At 43.5% G+C, this 12,421-nt stretch overlaps 2 protein-coding genes across 2 annotated transcripts in view; one reads left to right on the top strand and one right to left on the bottom strand.

The window, feature by feature from the left end:
• The window catches only part of snd1 (staphylococcal nuclease and tudor domain containing 1), a 176,454-nt gene that overhangs the window by 75,865 nt on the left and 88,168 nt on the right, over positions 1 to 12,421 (top strand). The window lies entirely within an intron of this gene.
• On the bottom strand, positions 5,400 to 10,908 carry lrrc4.1 (leucine rich repeat containing 4.1). Its single transcript, XM_085251072.1, has one exon. The coding sequence runs from the start codon at positions 8,836 to 8,838 to the stop codon at positions 5,980 to 5,982; it is 2,859 nt and encodes a 952-aa protein (XP_085107198.1). The 5' UTR covers positions 8,839 to 10,908; the 3' UTR covers positions 5,400 to 5,979.

Raw genomic sequence — 12,421 nt, 5'->3', positions numbered from 1 at the left:
GTGGTGTTCTCTTTGGCTTGATAATAAAAGTGTCAAAGTAGTACAAACGTCATTTTCAGAAGATCAAGAATATTGATTATAAAGGAGGTCAGCGGTCAGAACATTTGCTTGGCAGCTTGTGCATATTTCAGCGCTAAACGGGGAGCCGGAGCTCGTTAATACATTTCAGGGTAAACATATCAAAGCAGTCCAGTAAAGATGACATAAAGGCATCTGAACCGCGTGGCTTTGGCTGCTCTTGTGCGTTTCTGTATAAACGTGTTTGTGTGGGTGAGTGAATGAGGTTTGATCCTGAGTGCAGTCTCCTTGGTGATACTGTGCCTGTGATGATGATTTCTCTCCAGGGCGTAAATCTCAACAAGCAGTGAAATTAATGGTCAGTGGCTTCATTCTTTTTTTTCTTCTTCCCCCCTCTCTTTGGTGTCTATGTGTGCACGCGTGTGTGTATTTATGTCTTTATTTGTGTTTAGTGTGCGCACAAACACCTCAGCATACCCCACCTCACATATGTCTCAGTCCCCTGTTTGTTGCTCTCAGTGGACATGATTTAGTACACACACAAAAACACACACACACACACACACACACACCTAAGACTCAACTGTTGGATGGGATCATAAAAGTAAGGCTTCATCGTCTCTTGCTGTTAAGAAAACAGGGATGTTTTTCACCCACCAAAAGGGCAATAAACTCTGTCTCACAGGGAGTAACACACTTGAGCGGTTAGCTCGTGGGGGGAGGAGGAAAAAAAAAAAAAGCAGCCCACCTGTCATTCACTCTCGGTTACGGCAGCAAAATCTGTGGGAATTCGACCACGGTGTATGTCAGTCTATTGGCATACACCTATTCAACATTACAGCCTCAACTGCACTAGGCACATTGCCAGCAGGATACTGCGATGAAATTTCTTCTTCTGCCTCTGTTGACTTCAGTAACAACAAATCATATCACCAGCTGGTCACTGAATATGGCTATTTGCATCAATTTTCACACAGCTGAAGCAGATGCACCGGCACGCATCCACTTGCCTTTCCTCTAATCCACATGCACAACTGTCACCATTACCTTCCTTAAACGTTCCTTGATTTTTCAAAATGAATATCTGCAAAGCTCGTAAAATGTATTCTCAGTGTAGCATGCATTCTTCGTGTAGTAATGTTATTAGTAAGGATAATGCAGTAAAGCCAAATGATTAACACAGAGTAAGTTAATAATCCAACTCCCTTAAACCATCAAAATTTTGTCATAATAAGCACGTCCCTGCTTTATTCTTCTGTCTTTGTGCTGTGGTTTGCTGTTTCCACCTTTGACTCTGCTCTCTGTTACAGTCTCTCTATTTGACATTAGGACCCAACAACTCTTTGGCCCTGACTCATGTTGACTCACAAGGCAGCACGCTCACAGGCCTGCTTAGAATATCCTCTCCTCTGCTCCACTAGCACAGTGGCTAGTGTTCACACAGAAATCCTAGAGTATGCACCGTGCAGCACACATCCTTCGCTTCAACCGGGGATTCAAGGCAGTTTGCATACTCTGTTATTAACAGGAGTATATTTTTTAGTACTAACTAATCCATAAAAGAAAAATGCATGGTTAAATGTTGCGCTTATGGATATGCAAATTATGGAGTTATCACAAAAAACAACACTTGAACGTTAAGAAGCAACACCTTTGGATTTTTTGTTGTTGTTGTTTTTTGGGAGACATTTTGCAGATATGTTTTTGAGGAGTTGGCTTTTGCATGGCTGATGCTGTTGATTACAATGGCTGTAGGTGTAGGTTAAAATTAAAGAAATACTTTTACTCGTCCCAGCTTCTATACTGCACGGTAATTAACATGAGGAAAAAAACCTAATTAAAAGATTGCATCAAAATAATTGGGTTTTTGAAATGTCCTGCAATCCCCTTTTAGTTTAAAATGAACTCCTTTAGTCTTTTTTTTTTTAATTGAATAGAGGAGCGAGTATGTTTACTTTCCAGCAGGTTTAAGTACTTTGACCTTTGACACTGAAAGCATACACACCTCGTCCCTGCTATTCCATTTCATTCCTTTCTGCTTTTATATTCCTGAGTATCTCTTACTCAAGCACAGTGGTCCATTTCTTGTATCAGCACTTCTCATCTGCTGCACTCTGCTACGTAACCCACCCCCCCTCCTCACACACACATACTCTCCTTGTGGTGCAGATCAGGCCATTCACCAATCATGCGAGAGCCATGACGGCCAAGTTATATATCCCCTATTCCATCTGTAGCTGGCACTCTTGCATCACATTTGCTCTGTTTCCTCTTCCCCAAGTGCCTTTGCTTTTGCTTTCTTTCACTCTTCCTGAATTCCTTTCCCCTCTTTTGGTAGCTCCATTTCCATCTTTTCCTCATTTTCAGGTTAGTTTTTTTTTCAATTGCTTTTCCTCCATTTTTTTTTCCTTTCTCCCACCATGCTTATCTTTCTTTGTGTCTTTTAATTAACCTCTTCTCATCACTTCCATGTTGTCTTCTGTATTTCTTTTAGTCTCCCACCACATCGAGTTCTGCCACATTTTTCTGCGTACTTATTTTCTGTGATTGCTTTCTGCTCTTTGCTTATTATACTTGTCTGTTTATCAATTTTTACCAAATTTCCACCTTCCCAATAACTTATTTTAAGTAATCTGTCACGAAATCTCACTTAAAATGTCTTTGATATATCTTAGTTTCTATATCATTACCTCTTCTTTGTCCTCTAAGTCATCTCCCTCCCTGCCCTACAGGCTCGGTGAGCTGTGGTTAAATAGGTTCATCTTACCCTGCTTCCTCTTTCAAATGGCTTCATGATTGCTAATGAAGCTCATAAACAGGAAAAGGAAAAACATGATGTGGAGGAGGAAGGGATGTGGAGAAGTGTTTTCCATGGAGACGGGCTCTTCACCGACTGGCAAGCTGATTGGCTGATTGATGACCCTGTAGCCATTTTGACCGATTAGCATGATGGAGCCTTTTATAGCACAGTGCAGCCTAATATGTGATCACATTGCACAGCATACTTTCTCTTTCTACTTCTGGGTTGAACAGTGTGATGAAGCATAAGCCCCATCCTGCTATACCTCACTGGGGCAAAGGAGGTGTAATATAGCACTGCCAAGCATATGATAGACTGTCATAACAGAGCTAAATGCGTAATATGGTGCTTACATCTGTCCAGTTAGTTACAATCCATCTAATCCCGCAACATTATCTATTTAAAAAGAGCGTGCTCATCCTGCTTTCTTACACTTGTTTGAACATTCCTCTCACACGTGTCCCATTAGAGACAATCGGGAGCTCATTGTCTGGATTTGCATAGTTATCAAAACAATTACAAGTAAACAAAAGATGTGGGAGACAACAGCATGCAAACTGAGATATGAGAATTAGCTAGAAATGGTCAGTACAAGATGAAGTGGTCACATTAACTCTTCAATTTAAATAATTCAACTTGCTATCTTTTCTTTCTGTTGCATTTCTATACGTATCCCAGCACACTACAAAATGAATATATGGCAGAAAAAGCAGGGTAGGATAGCAAGAACTGTTGCTGATTTGATCTCATTTTTGTCCAGGTGGCCTGTCTGGACAGCCCTGGATGCACTGCAGTAGGTTAGTTTTTCTCAAGTTAGTCATATCGGAACATAAAATCTATTTTTTTGCATTGTGTATCAGGAGATTCTTTCCTTTTGGGCTGCCTCTAAATATTTCCAGCTCTCATCGTTTTTGTCTTGTTTTATTTTTTTTCTCCAGATGTCTCTTTTCATTGGGATGGTTATATCATACCCCTGTAATGTACAATGTTAGACCTCTAAATTATACATGCTCCTATTCTACAACAATTTGATGTTTCCAAGCACAAGACATCTGCTAAAACATTTGTAAAAAGGTGTGCTTTGCTGTGTCCTTCAGCAGTCTTTTTTGACCTCCATTTCTTACACCAGCACACTTCATCTCCATCTTGTCCGTTTCAAATTTTTAGGAACTGGACTTTTTACCCCTTCAAATAAACATCAGTCTGCTCTTCTGTTAGCCTCTATTGCATATTGAGCTGATATGCTCTCAGCTTTTGTCACACTCCTTTTTTTTGTTTAATATTTAACCTCTGTCGCTATACTTCCTGTGACACAAAGTTTGAAATGTCACATTGTCGAAGAGAGAAGTTCAGATATTTTAGGTGCTCACCTCACAAGTACTACTTTTAACCAGCTTTTTATTTGCCACGCTTACTTATTATGTAAACAGGTGTTGTGAACTTCACTACCAGCCATAAGCTTCGCTCCCAGTACACATCTGTGACTGTGGATCTTTTCACGTCTTCGTTCTAATAATGTTTTGATTAGCTAAGGAGTATCTATGCTGGTTGTGATGATTATGATCAACACAACTCCCACGGAGATCTTTTGTAGTATTCTCTTGGTCATCTCTCACCCACATGTTGCCCACTCCAAGCATGGTATGTTGCTGTTTACTGAAATGTTCTCCCAGTGTACTGCACACCACCTTCTCTTTTACATTTTAACAAACAGAGCTCGAGACACAGTATTGTCATTAAATAAGAGGAAAAAGAAACATTCACAGAAAATGTTGGCGGGTCTTTAATGCCCCTCGGCCGAATTCCAGAAAGACAAAATACGTGGTTTACCTGTCTCACAATACTACAGGCGGTGTTTCCTATCCACGGTGTATCATTTTTTGTTCGAACTGTGTGGCTTTATTATGATTGAGAGGGGTGATATTGTTGAAGATGAAAAATGCACAGTTAACAGTGAGACCCAAATGCATTTGTCACCATAAAAAGACCCCATACTGATTGATGAAGCCCCAACAGCTGGAAATGTAATGAAAAGAGATATGAAGATCTATATTTTTTGGCAAAGTGCACCTTTTTCACTCATTACGTTTGTGATTAATAAGACTACCTTGCAATAGAGAAAATGAGGTAGGTAACACAGATTGGATTCTTGAAGCATTATATCATGAGCATTTCAATTAAAGTATTTGTAATGGCACTGCTGTATGTCTCTTTGACTAGACCATCAGTTCTTTTTAACCTGTTAACATGTTTGTTGAACTTAAACTTTCATCAAATGCGTGCTTTGATCAGCCACAGGCTGATAAAAGCATCATGACAGTCACTCATGTAAAAGTAAGCGAAAAATAAAAAAAAGCAGATTGTTGCTGTAAATAATATAATGGGACGTGTGGAGGGATATTTTAAAAAAACCCATCCACTTGTGCACCATGATTCATTCTGCCTGACTCATTCAGCACACTTAGAGTTAAAGTATAGCTGCAGCATCTTACTGCAGTGTCTAAAGCATTTGGCTGATTGTTACAGTATACGCCAGGAAAAGAAGAGAAAGGGGGGGGGGAAAAACATATCTTTCTAATACTTTTTTTTTTTCTTCCAAAAATCCTTTTTATTGCATTTATAACATTTGGCACAGTACAAATTCTTGGTGCTTTTACAAGATAAACCTGTAAAGATCAACACTGACCTTTTTTTTTTTTCCCCGGATTTTGTTAAAGAAAGTCTTCTCTGTATAAATATTCTTTTTTCTTATCACTGCATTCTCTGTAGCATGGTGTAAAAATCACACAGAATGCCCTCTGTTAAAACAAGACTACCCTCATTTTTCAAAGTCAAGACAGCATCTTAAACAACTCATTATTTTAAATAGAAGTTACAAGTTAGAAAATAGTTTCAATTTCTTTTTAATATACGTTTCTCTATCACCAACCCATGGTAATTTTAGTTCGTCCATATATATATATTTATTTATAAGCATGTACAACAAGAAATCATCAGTCTTTTAAGTTTTGCACTCTGTACAAAAGTATGTCCTGTCCTTTTTTCGTTGTGCATTCTATTGCATGATTTTAAATGAGGAAAGGACAAGGGGCGTGTGAAAGAGGGGTGAGTAGGAGCTAGGAAACTGGGAAAAGGGGTGAGATCCTTTTGGAGGGGCCTTTTTAAATCTGAGTCTCCTGTACCTTCTCCTTGTTGTGAGTTTTTACGACATAGGGCTCAGCCATTGCTGTGATGGCACTGGGCAAGGTTCGCGGCAAAGAGTTCCCAACATTGTTGTCTGTCCATTTAGCCCCATGGCCAGTTGGTTTATAGGTATTATATTTGGGCTTTAGAGTGCTGTAGTCCACCATATGAGAGCTGTAGTCCAGTTTATGTGGACTGTAATCCAGTTTAGGTCTCTGAGTTTGTGGACTGAAGTCAGACTTGAAGGCGCTGTAATCCACTTTGTGGGGGCTGAAGTCAGTCTTGAAGGCGCTGTAATCTGTTGCAGTTTTATGTGGGGTGTAGTGGTCCTTAGCTTTGTAGGTACTGTCTGTTTTAGATCTCTGGGCACTGTACTCTGTTTTGGATTTAGGCTGAGTGCTGTAGTCGGGTTTAAATGGGCTGTAATCAGGTTTAGGTCTTGGGTGTGTACCAAAATCAGGTTTGAATGGACTATATTCAGTTTTAGGTCTATGTTGTGTGTTGTAGTCTGATTTTAATGGGCTGTAGTCATGTTTAGGTTTCGGCTGAGTGCTATAGTCCCGTTTGAATGGACTGAAGTCACTCTTCTGCCTGGGATGAGTGCTATAATCTAGTTTGAATGGGCTGTAGTCTGATTTAGTTTTTGGATGAGTACCAAAGTCTGGCTTGAAAGGGCTGTATTCTGCTTTAGGTTTGTGGGTGCTATATTCTGGTCTAAATGGGCTGCAGTCAGGCTTTGGTCTGTGAAGGCTAAAATCCGGCGTAGATTTGTGTGTGTTGTAATCTGTGATGGTTTTGTGGCTGCTAAAGTCCATATTTGGCTTATATGTGGTATACTCAGCCTTTGGCTTGTGAAGTGTGAAATCAGGCTGGGGTTTGTATTCAGCCTTGGGTTTGTGAAAGCTGTAGTCAGTCTTGTGGCTGATAAAGTCCAACTTGTGTATGCTGTTATGGTCTCGGATTTCAGGCAATGTGAGAGCTGACTCTTGGGCTGCAGATGCTGGTGGTGGAAGGTCCTCCTCATCCACCTGAATAATCTCAACAGTGCGGGCAGCTGCCACAGTGCTCCTCTGCTGGTGGCGCTTTCTCAATTTGTAGAAGGCAATGAGCATGACAGCAGCCAATAGTGTCACTGCCACAAAGCAGCCTATTATAATCTTAGTAGTCTTCATCACTTCATCAAGGCTAGGCCCAGACTTGCCTGGTTTGTTAGTCGATTGAATTCCTGGCAACACAGATGGTTTAGCTGCCCCTGGTGGACTGTCGGTGTTTTGTAACAGTACAGTTGGGGTGGAGATGAAGACTGGTTGAAAGACAGAAGGAGAGGCAGTTGTAGTTGTTGTCCCTAGGCCTACTCCTCCCCCAGCAACACCAGCGCCTGCAGCAGCTGCAGTGGTTGTTGTAGTTTTAGGTTTGGGCATCTCAGTGGTTGGCCCCAAGACCTCCACGGTCACTGTGGTAAAGTAACTTAAGTTGGATGTATTAAGCTCAGCTGCACTCACATTGAGGTAGGCTGAGGCATTAGAGTTCCCAGCTGCATTGGAGACCATGCAGGTATAGGTGCCTGTGTCTACTGCAAGGACATTTGAGAAATTAAGGGTACCATCATTGAGGACTGATATTCTCGGGTGACTAGAGGCATGTGTCAGTATAGTGCCGTTGGGTAGGAGCCAGCGCACTGAAGACATTGGAGCTGTGCGGCATCGAAGCTCAGCCACTCGCCCTGCTGAGATGTTCAAGTCCCTTGGTGCATCAGCAATGAATGGTGCAGAACACTGGACTGCAGCACCCTCACCTCGGTCCACGTCCACCAGCTGTCGACCTCTCATGCTCGCAGGGGAGTGACAACGTCCACAGCAAGTTGAATTAGTAGGGATGTACTCCCTTAGCCAGCGTGCTAACCATACAGCCTCACAACCACAGTTCCAAGGGTTATGGTGGAGGTGGAGCTCCACCAGGTACCTGAGCGGGGAGAACAAATCATGTGGCACAGCGCTCAGATTGTTATGGGCAAGATTAAGCTCCACCAGTGAAGATAGGTCATCGAAAGCATTGCGCTCTATTACTGTGATTTGAGAGTTCATCACCCATAGCTTTTTCAATGAGCGCAGACCTTTGAAAGAGCCTGGTTTTATCATTGGAAAGAGATTTTCAGAAATCTCTAGCTCCTCGAGGCCTTTGAGGGGACTTAGGTTTGGCATATCACCCCTTATGTTGCACATTCCCAGGTTGAGGTACTTGAGATTTTGTAGGCCCTCAAAAGCTCCTTCTGAGATGTACTCCAGTTTCCTTAACTCTCCCAGGTCCAGTCGCATGAGTGAGGGTACCCGGTTGAAGGCATAGGAAGGAATACTTTCAATGGGGTTGTTCCTCAACCATAGTTCTCTTAGTTTGGATAGGTATTCAAAGGCCCCACTGGGCACCACCGTCAACCGGTTGTCAAACAGCTCCAGTGTGTTGAGGCTGGTGAGTCCATTAAACGCGCCCACCTCAATCTGCCGAATGGCATTTCGCCCAAGCTGGAGCACCTCAAGGTGGTGCAGATGGCGGAAGGAGTCAGCCTGCACCGCCTCAATGGCGTTTTCCATTAGATTGAGGTGTCGCGTGTTGGCAGGAATCCCAGGGGGGACACGGGTGAGGCCACGACGGGTGCAAACCACTTTCCCCTGCTGATTACTACAAGAACACTGCGGTGGACAGCCCTGGGGTCCTTGAGACACCGCCGCCCCCGCCAAGGCCAGGGAGGCGCTGCTCCACGCTTGCACCATCAGGAAGACTACACAGAGCAGGGCGGCTTTCCTGGCACGATGCACAGCTACCCGCCCCAGGAGACTCATGATGTGGCACGTTCATAATTCAGCATCATCTGGGGGGGAGGATGGGGATGTTTGGGGCTGGTGTTTTGGGGGTGTGGGTGCAAGGAAATTAGCTGTTTGGCTAGCAGTACTGTTTATGGGGCCAAAGTAATAAGGTTAAGGGAACTGATGTGGGCAAGGGGAGAGCAAGGGTTTAGGTGGTTGCTAAGGGGCAAGAGGACTTGACCTGTCCTCAGTTAAGGGGTGATTTTATTTCCATGAACTGTGCTCAGGGGCAGAAAGAAATGGGGTGGTGGAGAGGACTGGCTTTTCTGAAATATGTGTATGAGAAGAACATGATGGCAAATTAAGCAACCAAAAACCGTATTACAAGACAGAGGGGAGGGGAGGGTGTTACAAATTGATGCAGAGAGGGTTTGAAACACTAGACACCTACCTCAAGTTATTATTACAGGTCCTTGAACTGAGATATATAGCTTCCCTCCTTTTTGCAATCAGAAAGAGCTGATGTATTCGCATCAGATGTATTTATATCCAAGAGCAGCAAAGAAAACCTTTTATGTTTGCCCTGTCAAAACGGGCATCAGTGCCAAAGAGCTTAAACAAGATGAGCCCTTTTGTAAATCCATACATCCAAAGAGAAAGGTTCGAAGGCCCTTTTGTGAATGTTTTTCTTCCTTTACGTGCCGATTACCAAGAAAAAAAAAAAAGGAGGGGGGAAACGACTGTAGCTAGGAATCCAGTCAGGCTCCCAAAGCAGCAGTGCTCCCTTGCTCGCTCTTCGCTGTCGGCTCCTCTTCTCTTGCTTGTCCTTGGAATCCGACAGTTGATCCCCCCGTTAAACACCTTAGCCAGGTCTCCATAGTCCAGGCAACCACAGAGATGCACACGCACTATTGTTTTTTGTTTTGTGCAACAAAACCCAAGGCAGGAAACAACAAAAGGAGGGAGGGAGGTAGAAGAAATTACAATTACAGAAGGATAAAAAAAACAAAAAAAAAATCCAGTCCTTTCCAGTGTTCTATGTTTTTTGTTTGTAGTGGAAAGGAGGGGTTAAAAAAACAGGAAAAAAACAGTCCTCCTTATCTGTATTCCTCTTTTCACTTTTTAGTAGTCAATCAGTTGGTCGGTTGGTCAGTCTGACAGCCCTTCTCCCTCTCTTGCACTCTTTTCTTTGCTCCCCTTTTCAACGCAGTGTCATGTCCACTTGATTCTTCTTTATTTTATTTTTTCTCTCCTTTCCTCCTGGGGAGCTCTTGGCAGCAGTTGAAAAGGCTAGGCGACACACACAGCCTTCATTATCTTCTTTCTCCTCTTAACTAGCCACATGCTCCAGCCTCGGCAGCCGCGGTGGCGACAGCAGCAATTGCGAACGCACACACACCATCCCCACGAAGCATACAGCAGCAGTAGCGAGCACACACACAGCAGCAGCTGCAGCCTGCCTCCCGTGCACTTCCCAATAATCCGTCAGTTTCTTCAGAGGGGGAGTGGGGTGGGGGATGGAAGGGGGTGCTGGGAGGAGTGGGGGTATTGTAGCTGGGTTGATCGAGGTGGGTTAGAGGGAGGAGGGATGGCGCGCAGTTTCTCCTTCCTCTCTCTGGGTTGTTTCTTTTTTCTTCTTGTTTCCAGTTCTTTTCTTTCTTTTTTTTTTCTCCCCCTCCTTTTCTTGTGGTGATCAGCACCCCCTCGCAAATGCAGCGTCCAACTGGGAGAGGAGCAAGGCAGAGAAGGCAAGCGCTGGGCAAGCGCGGCTTACAGGCGTGACGTTAACAGCAGCGTCGATGTGGAAAGGATCCGTTGTAGCAGCGAAAGAGAGAGCGTGCACCGTCTCTCTATCTCCCACTCTCTCTCTCTCTTTCTCTCACACACACCCTCTCTTGCTCTCCCTCACACCCTCTTTCTCTCCCTGCCTCCCTCACACTCTCTGCAGTGTCCTGAGGTATTTGGGTGAGCTCAAAGCACTCAGACCTTTTTAGAGATCTACCTCTTCAAAAACCAGTTTGCTCCTGCTGTCCTTCGCTCTCCTTTTTTTTTTTTTTTTTTTTTTTTTTTTAATGCTCATAGTCTCTTGTTCTGTGGCTTTCTGTGGCTTTTGTGGCTTAGGGGAATGGACAGGCTGTCCAAGCACAAGTCAGAGATGGACAGTGGCATCCCCACAGCAACCATATTTTAACCCCCTCGTACCCAGCAGTACTCCAAACATTCCAACGACTCTGGCAAAGCTTTCCAGTTTTGCTTTGGTGGTAAGGAAAGGCTGATGGGTCACCGCTTCTCTCACTTTCTGGTTTCCTCTCTTTTATCATGCTCTCTCTCTCTCTATCTTTTCTCAGCCCCTCACTCTTTATCTTTGTTTTCCTTTCACTTGAGCTCTCTTTGCTCTCACTCTTTTTGCCTCGTCCTTTTGTGAAAAATAGAGGAACATGAATGGACTGCTGACGCATCCTGCTTGGAGCGGTGCTTGGGTTTGATGCAGTGTGTTATGTGCATTAACTCCCTCCACCCACTCCACCCTCACCCTCCTCACTATCTTTCCCACTTTGCTCACTCCTGATCTGTCATTGTGTCACTCTTCTGGCTGGCTATTTTTTTTTTTTTTTACATGAAGCCTCTTAGAAGTTCAAGTTTACACAACTTTTTTGGTCACCAAATTCCATCTTTAGTTTTGTTTCACAGGTTGGAATGAAGTATAATCCCCATTTCTTGCTTCAGCTCCAGGAAATTAAAAGTTTACTTTGTTAAATCCATAATCAGATACTTTTACTCAACTCGGGACTGCAGTAGGACTTCAGAAGTGACTCTAAAATCAAAGAATTTCTTTAAAAGAATACTGGAAAATAAATACTGGAAAGTGAAGTACATTGTATATAATGGAGACTCTCCATCCTCTTCCACGTCATACGCCTCTGAAGGTAGTTAGAGCACTTTAAACAGGCAGGCCTTAACCCTCAATTTGAGCACAAACTGTCGCCCCGGAAAGCACACAGCCATAAAGGTCATGTTAAAAGAGGCACAATAGAGAAAACAAGACAAGCTTTACCTTCCTGATGGAAGTGGGAGAGGTAGAACAAATGAAGCAGACTGTCCTGTAACCCTCTACCTCAAATGATTTGCACCAGCCTCATGCCCATTAAACAAGGTAGCAGGGTGGGTAATTTATGCTTGGTAAAGCTAGCTGTGACACTGCTGCTAGGTGTGTGCATTCGTGTCCAAGGTAGAGAGTAAGCGTGTGAAAAAAGAGAGACAAAAAGAGGGAGGAGAGAAGGCACACGAGCTAGAAAAGGTCACACTGCCTGTAGCGCAGTACGTTATTCCCACTGGCACAGGAGTATAGAGCCAACTCCTATATTATACACACACAGACTTTCTCCTTGACTTCACTGCAGTTGAATATGAACAGGCTTCAATGAAGCACATGTAACAGCGAGGTGGCAGCCACAGGAGTATAGGGGAGATTTTCCAGTATTATGAAAGAAAAGCTGTTTCGTCTCCTTTCCTCTGGGATTGCATAGCATCGCAGGCTTGCAGAGCATGATATCGCAGGTGTACTGCAGGTTCTTTAGTGCATTCTCCAAGCAACTGATAATGTGAGATAATGCACTTG

This window comes from Mchenga conophoros, linkage group LG17 (assembly GCF_057382185.1).
Source record: "Mchenga conophoros isolate Kocher_MC1m ecotype Shallow Benthic linkage group LG17, M_conophoros_male_GT1.1, whole genome shotgun sequence".
NCBI lineage: Eukaryota > Metazoa > Chordata > Actinopteri > Cichliformes > Cichlidae > Mchenga > Mchenga conophoros.
This window is presented reverse-complemented; position numbering and strand designations above follow the sequence as displayed.